The 7957-nt window shown below is 38.3% G+C and overlaps 1 protein-coding gene across 1 annotated transcript; it reads right to left on the reverse strand.

Moving 5' to 3' along the window:
• Positions 1-1148: 1148 nt before the first annotated feature.
• On the reverse strand, positions 1149-7427 carry LOC112525455 (quinone oxidoreductase-like). The gene is made up of 5 exons (XM_025135589.1): positions 7209-7427; positions 5460-5601; positions 4569-4795; positions 1892-2149; positions 1149-1627 (listed from the first exon to the last, which is right to left on the reverse strand). The coding sequence occupies exons 1-5, from the start codon at positions 7422-7424 to the stop codon at positions 1307-1309; spliced, it is 1164 nt and encodes a 387-aa protein (XP_024991357.1). The 5' UTR covers positions 7425-7427; the 3' UTR covers positions 1149-1306.
• Positions 7428-7957: the final 530 nt, after the last annotated feature.

The raw sequence follows: 7957 nt of genomic DNA on the forward strand, positions 1-7957 counted from the left end.
AAAATAAATTATTTTGTTATTAAATATAAATTAAATTATAATAAAAAAATTGAATTAAAGAAGTTACACAAGAAAACGAGAATTATTCAATAGTTAATTTGATACTAATATTAATTAATTTTTTTTAAATTTTTTATGCTAGATTCAAATTTATATTTTATTCAAAAATAAAAACATTATCGTAATCTCAAAATCACATAAAATCGTATTATAGATAGTGCCAGAATAAAAACTAAACAATTACATCGAGATTTATCTCATTGCATTACGCGAGTGCCCTTCTAGTCCCTCAATAATCCTAACGATCGCTAAAAAATATCAAAAAATATAACTAAAAAGATAAATTGTAAATATCCTTCTGTTGTAATCAGTCAATGATTATTGGTGGTTGTTTGCATCATTCACCGATGGATGCGTCGTCGATAATGTAGTTAAAAGAACCCCCGGCGACCCATTAGACTATCCGTTGATGATATTTTTCTTCGCAAAGCCTTTGGTGATGGAGTCATGCTCGTATTTTTGTCTTTCACAGATCCGTTAGTGATGCATCCTTTGGAAATCCTTATGTTGTACGTGGTGATTATGGTTATCGGTAATTCGTCTGTGAGGTTCTCGCTTGCAATTTTTTCCCACGATGTCTTTCAGAAAGCCGTTGGCGAAAGTCTTTACCTACAAAATGTTGGCCAACGGATCATTGAAGGACATTACCATCACACACGAATTAATAAAGGATGTGTCTGACAGTTTAGGGCCGGTTTAGTTTGTAGGAATGAAATGCATTTGGATTCAAATCCATTCTCATCCCATGTTTAGTTTGCAGGATTATTCACATTTGAAAACCTAGGATTACATTGAAATCCCTCGACCATCGGATTTTGAAATCCCACAAGAGTGGTTGAGATTTTATGGGATTTGTATATAATAACGTTTAAAAATATTTGTTTTCTAATAATCAATAAATAAAAAGGTAATTCAATTATTTTTATAATTATTTATAATTTGTTGTTACAAATTATTCATAATGAATGAAATTCAATTTTATTTTAAATCCTACAAACCAAACACGCCAAAGATTTCAAATTCAAATCATTCTATACGAAATCCAACGTCATTCCATCAAACCAAACGTTCCTTAGGAAATTCTCTAAACTTGATTTTTTGTTATCCAAATATTTTATTTGAAAGTAAGGTTTGCATATAATAGGATATGTGTTTCAACTCATAAATAGAACACTTGTTTTCTCGTTATAAGCCACAGGCACATAGCATAGCATAGTCTGGATGCTCACAGATTGCAGGCACAAACTTAGAGCTCTACCCCATCAGGTATCAAAACAACAGAGCCTGTGGTCTTTCGACTTTCAAGGTCCAAATGGGCTTGAGCTGCCTGAGACAGAGGATATTTGTGGTTAACCCGAACCCGTAAAATGCCAGCCGAAATGTTACCAAATACCTCACCAGCAGCTTCAAGTATCTCGTCTCGTGTCCCAGTATATTGCATGAGTGATGGCCTCGTCAAGAACAACGATTTCACTGCAAGTGCTGATATAGGTATGGGGTCTGGTGCGCCAGATGACTGCCCAAAACTCACCATCAGTCCTCGTGTTTTTAAGCAGGCTAACGATCCCTGAAACCACCAAGAAGAGTCCCGCTCAGTAACTCTGATCAATAAAATCAGATTTCAATTTTGGTTCCAGGAACCATGAACTACGATGTGCCTGGTTGGTTCCAAGTTCTCTAAACAGAACCAATCGGTTTCAGTTTGGTTCCGTGGTTTAAATAAAGGGTCTTGATTGCAAATAAGATCAAGTCATTTAGAACATGAGCCCACAAAATGGAGAAAACAAAGATATGGCATGGGTTAAAGAAGATGAGAGACCAAGTTCATTACCTCGAAGGTGTCTTTCCCAACAGAATCATAGACTACTTCTACTCCTTGGTCTGATGTGATCTCAGCAACACGTTCGACAAAACTTTCTTCTTTGCTAATAATAACATGGTGGCATCCGTCCTCCTTGGCTTGCATGGCTTTCTCTTTGGTTGAGACGGTTCCAATAACAATAGCTCCGAGTGCATTTGCCCATTGACACAACAATGATCCAACTCCACCGGCTGCTGCATGAACAAGGACTGTATGCCCACGTTCGACCTGTTTAAATGCATCTCTCAGTCACAAATGTATCAGCGAGAATGCGAAACTGAAATAATAAATGGCTGCCTTTTAAGACGAACAATTTATAAGAGATTCATCTACAAATTTATGCAGCAATGAATGGGAGCAGATATTAATGAGTTTTCAACCTTAGATTATTGTACTCTACACCAAAATTGAAACTATTTCTTTATTGAAAGTAGAAAGCATGACGGTTGAGGGGGTGAGATGGAGGGGCAGGCCGAAGAAGCCGTGGTATGAGCAATTGAAGAGGGACATGACGGCCATCGACATTTCTGAGGGAATGACCTCTAATAGGAGTTCTTTGAGACGCATGATTAGAGTAGTCGACTAGGGGTGGGGACATGAGCTAGCATAAACTGGAGGAATGGAGTTGGAGAGGTAGAGGGTGGGAGGGGAGGAATGGTGAACCAACACATAGGTTACCAGGGTCCTACACTAGACTAGGGGTCGGGTATTTTCAGGCATCCCTATGTTCATTGTACCTACTTTTGTTTTTATGTTGTTGCTTAATATCTTTTAACCTTAATTCTTCTTTCCATGATATTCTCTTTTGAACTCTTTTCTTCAAACTTCGTGACAAGCTTTCTTAAAAATTCGGGTCAAACTTTTTTCTCACATCCACTTTTTCTATCGGTCTTCATGGAAAAACACTCTACTTTGGTCTTTGAAGTAGAAATCAGGTCTGCGTACATCCCACTTGCTAAACCCCGCCTCCGAGTGGGATATACCGGCTTGGTCTGGTTTGGTAAGATTTATTTATTGATGGTGTTTTAGATATTGCACAAATAGTCAAAATTGGCTTAAATGAAATGCCCAAGTCAAACATTACAATTGAGGAGTACCAAAAATTTTCTTGTTCATTGGTGAAAATTTATTATAAGGCAGTGCATGCATCCAAGATCCTACTTCATCTCAACCATATTTGAGCTGTTGTAACAATATCTGTGAGCATAAGAACAAATAATTCAGGTAAAGCCGTAAAGACAGATCATAAATCAAACAAATTTCCGCACTTTCTGCAAGCTCTAGGCCTTATCATTTCCTCATATATCAATCATATCATGGATTCATGGTTCTCGTTGAAGGTTAAAAGCTCAAACAAACAACCAAAAAATGTTGGAAATAAACCAAACCAAACAAACCAACTATATCCCAACAGGAGGTAGGGTCTGGGAGGGGTAAGATATATGCATACTAAGGGGCTGTTTGTTTGGCTCTTAATGGTTACATTAAGAGCCAACCTCTTAATCGCTAAGAGGTCAAGGCTGTTTGGCAAAAAAAAGGGCTCTGAATGGTTACATTTTCCCTCTTAACCATTTTGCATCTAAGGGGTCTCTAAACCATTCAAACTCTTCTTTTTCCATATTTGCCTTCTCTCCCAACATTCCTCACACATCGCTCACAGCCCCTCCCCCCACCCTACGATCGCCGTCGCCTCGTTGCCGCCGCAGCTCGTCGCCGCTGCCTCTCGTCACCGCTCCCTCTCGTCGCCGCCGCTGCCTCTCGTCGTCGCCTCACGTCGCCGTCTCCGGTCGCCTTCCACAGCCTCCGTACTGTTGCGTCCTCTCCTGTCTAGGGTTTGCATCTAGTCGCCGCCGCTCGTCGCCGCCTCCGGTCGCCTTCCACAGCCTCCTTANCGTCGCCGCCTCCGGTCGCCTTCCACAGCCTCCTTACTGCTGCGTCCTCTCCTGTCTAGGGTTTGCATCTAGTCGCCGCCGCTCGTCGCCGCCTCTCGTCGCCGCCTCACGTCGCCTTCCACATCCTCCATACTGCTGCGTCCTCTCTGTCTAGGGTTTGGTTTAGGGAATTTAGCATTTTTCTTTGGAAATTGATGGTGTTTATTGCTAATTTCATGTTTGTAACAATGTTAATGATGATTGGATTACCGACATTTTGCAATTTCTTGAGGATTTGATACTGATATGAAAAACAACATCTTTTCTATATATCCGTTTAGAATTGATTGTATTTCTTGAGGGTTAAAATGGTAATTTGTTGTCATTCAGAGAACAATTACCAAACAACCTTGTTTCATTCAGCACTTAACCATTCTGATCCTTTTAGCCATTCTAACCTCTTAACTATTCTGAACTAAATCATTCAGCAACTGCCAAACAGCCGCCTTTGGCTCAAGAGACAGAGAGGTTGTTTCAAAAAAGACCCCGGCTTGCTAAATGGATTTAGTAAAAAATTAGAAAGCACAAACCATAAGCCACAGATTTGCAAGAAAATGGCTTTTTAAGACAATTATTAAAGCATGCAAAAAGCGCTGAGAAGCACACATAACATGCCACCCGACTCAAAGAAACTCCCTATATCTAGAAAAAATGGAAGAAATACAAACACGTATACATCTAAAGAAGATGAAGATGCAGATGAAGATGAATTTCACCTTGAAGCAACGGCGGACTAGATACTGAGCAGTCATTCCCTTAAGCATGGCAGAAGCTGCTACAGTGGGGTCAATAGATGAAGGCACAGGTACTACTTTCTCTGCAGGAAGTATCTGCTCTTCAGAATATGCTCCCATTGGATTCCCAGCATAGGCAACCACATCTCCAACTTGCCGCCCAGTCAGTCCAGGACCAACAGCTGTTACAACCCCCACTGCCTCCATACCTTCAAGTAAAAGGTATATGTATACACTCAATCCTCATGGATATTTACCTGAGATCGACCCACAGACTCTCTAAAGAAAACAGAGCTCGATCATGGCCCATAACAGTGTAACATTCGTCCAGAATTTCCTATTTTACCCCAAGGCATACCAGTTAGGACAGTTGGTACCGGGTTGTATACCTGCACAAACTGGAGAGGGTTTAAACCTGGCCAGCAGCATTGTAGGAGTCACAATTCCTTCAGGGATTGGCCCCCTTGTGGGCACTGGGCACTTAAGCCAACCACCTACCAGGTTCATTATGTACCCGATTTGTCTCTCACATGAAGCTTTGGAGCTGGGTGGAGTGAGCCCGGCTCAGAGGTTGCCAGTTAAAGATGCACAAAATTTCATATTTGGTAGTTAATCACTACAAAGAATATTGATTGTTGATTCAGTTTATAAGTTTCTTTCTTTAACATCGTTGATAGGTATTCTAGATGTTTGACAAATGGTCAAATACTACAATTAGACAATGTGCCCTGTCATATGCTGCATTAATTTTGGGACAAAGAGAGTGCTACACAATGTAGGTCCAAATATTAATTTTCTCAGTCACATACAGATACACGAATATCTCCCAGAATTTGATATCATTATACAACAATGAATGAGATAAGATCAAACCTGGTGTGAATGGCATTGCAGCTGCCTTGTAGACACCTTTACGGAAATAAACATCAATAAAGTTTAACCCAATGGCCTTATTCCTCACCCTAATCTCTCCATCTTTAGGGTCTCCTATATCAACATCCTCCCATTTCAGGACCTGTATCAATTACGCCTTAATTTTTAGTCAAAAAGCTCCTTCACACATAGGCCAGTTGATCACGACATAAGCAAGAATGAAGTAGCTATAAAATGAAAATCTTTCTAACAACCATAACAAATCCACAAGTTACTTATAAATTTTGCATCAAATTTGTGACTATCCGGACAAAGTTATGCAGCTTATAAAGACATAACTGAGATGTGAAACACAATAATATTATCTTGACAGAACGGATAGAGACCCACTATGCTTTTCTAGTTTTCTTAACTGTGAACTACTAGAAGTATTGTATTGACAACGTAATGCTCCTTTCCATTCCTTATAAACAAGTCACATAATTTGGATATCAAAAGGTTCATTTTCGATACATTTTGAACTTCCCAAATAGAAGTGCATAAAATTAAGGAACCTCTTAACATACCAAAGCAAACCAAACAAACCCAGTAAATCCCACATAGGAGGTCATTGGCATGGTGTATGCAGACCTTTCCTTTACCCCTAGAGGTAGAGATGTTTCCATGAAGACCCTCGCCTTGTAAAAGAAAAAAAAGAGCAAGCTACGGGAGAGAGAGTGTGCAATCAAACAACATATAAAATTATCAGACAAGACAAGGAAAGGCAACACGGACAAAAGTGAGGAAAATAGGTTAATAACGATCAAGGAAACACAATGCACAATACAACTAGTCAATTACTAATAAATGCACATTTTCTTTTGGGGACACCCCAAATTAACTGCATCGTATTCCTTTATGCAAAATTTTCAAGTTACAGTTACCAATTTACCGATTGGTGATCATTACAAAATATTGATACTAAACAGCTTTATATATTTAAGTACATGTTGTGTCCTTTGCATAGGGACTAGCTTCAATTAGAAATACAAAATCTATGAATGCAAGCAGCTTCTTCAACAATATAGTTACAGATAAAGTGATAGAACTTCCTGCTTTGGGCCACCCAATCAGCTTCTTAAGCGCTAAGCATCCTCCACGGCTTCAATTAGTTTGGGTTGCTTAATCAGCTGCCTAGGATTTAAGAATCTCTCACCCCTTCAATTAGGAGGAACTTTTTTTAATTGAACCGTTTCAAAAAATTAGGCAGGAATTATTTATCAGCTTATATTTATCAATCAACTCTTCTCAAATGAATCTTTCTGGTCCTTGATGAGTCATTATAATAATGGAGCAATGAAACTAGTAATTTTGAGAAGTAACTGTATCAAAATAACATCATTCCACCATTCTAATTATCATATGTTTAGATAAGTAAGAAGCCGTTATAATTAATTCAACAAACCGCTTATGCTTCTGCTTGATCGTCCAGTAATCCCATTTACTCAATCAATCAGTCACTCGATAGCTTAGCTCCGATTAAGAACACTAGTTACAGCAGCCCATATAAAAAAGAACAATAATTGAATCCACAGCATCATCACTCATCAGGGGAAACAGTAAAATAAACAATCACTCCGGAAACATTCTAGGATGTTACAGGAAATGCGTATAACTTCAATTAGCCACTTAAGTTACAACAATAAATTTCTTATGTTCTCATAACGTAAAAGAATTAAGAAAGCAGATCAAGTAAGGTAAGTGAAAGACCTCAGGACCACCATGTTCATGAACCCTAATAGCTTTGACCATGGCGGATGATGATGTAAAAATTGCTCTAACTGTTGCAAAATTGGATTTAGTGAAATTGAGCTGTTGCTGTTGTTGTAGTTGTTGAAGACGAAGAATTGGAGATCGATCTGTGAGAAAAGGGTTTAGTAACAACAGGGATTGACGCAGTCTTGATTGAATACGTACAAATGCCATTTGCTGAACATCTTTCAGACATCTCTCCATTTCTAAATTGACCCTGATGAGTGGTCAGTTATACTTCAGACCCTACACTATATTGTAACTTACAGATTAGACCTTACACTTATTGAGAGTGCCATTTTGATACCGATTATATTCTTTTATAACAAATCATCATAATTGTAATATCACTCTAAATTCACAATTACATGTATTTTATTGTAAGATAAGTGTGTCATCGTCTAAAGAATATATAATAGAGATCGATATATCAGAGTTAGATTAGAAGTGAAATATCTTGTAGTTTATCTACTTGTAATTCATCCATATAAAATGACTTATGATTAATGAGAATTACATATTTCTTCTATTTATTATATTGTTGTTTCTTTTCAGTTATTCTATACACGTTATCAACATGTAAGCTTAAAAATTCATTGTCATTGACCATCCCCATGAAAAAAAGTTGTTCAGTTTGCTACCCGATACTAATGATGGATTTACTTCCCGCTACTTCAATTCAAGTAAGCATTTTTATATCTTCTTCT

Source organism: Cynara cardunculus, assembly GCF_001531365.2.
Source record: "Cynara cardunculus var. scolymus isolate 2C chromosome LG 13, CcrdV1, whole genome shotgun sequence".
Lineage (NCBI taxonomy): Eukaryota > Viridiplantae > Streptophyta > Magnoliopsida > Asterales > Asteraceae > Cynara > Cynara cardunculus.

Coding starts and splice junctions, on each gene's coding strand:
- LOC112525455 (XM_025135589.1), bottom strand. CDS start 7,424: ATGGCATTTGTACGTATTCAATCAAGACTGCGTCAATCCCTGTTGTTA. Junction 4,796..5,459: donor TGCAATGCCATTCACACCAG/GTTTGATCTTAT, acceptor TTTTACTTGAAG/GTATGGAGGCAGTGGGGGTT. Junction 2,150..4,568: donor TAGTCCGCCGTTGCTTCAAG/GTGAAATTCATC, acceptor GCATTTAAACAG/GTCGAACGTGGGCATACAGT.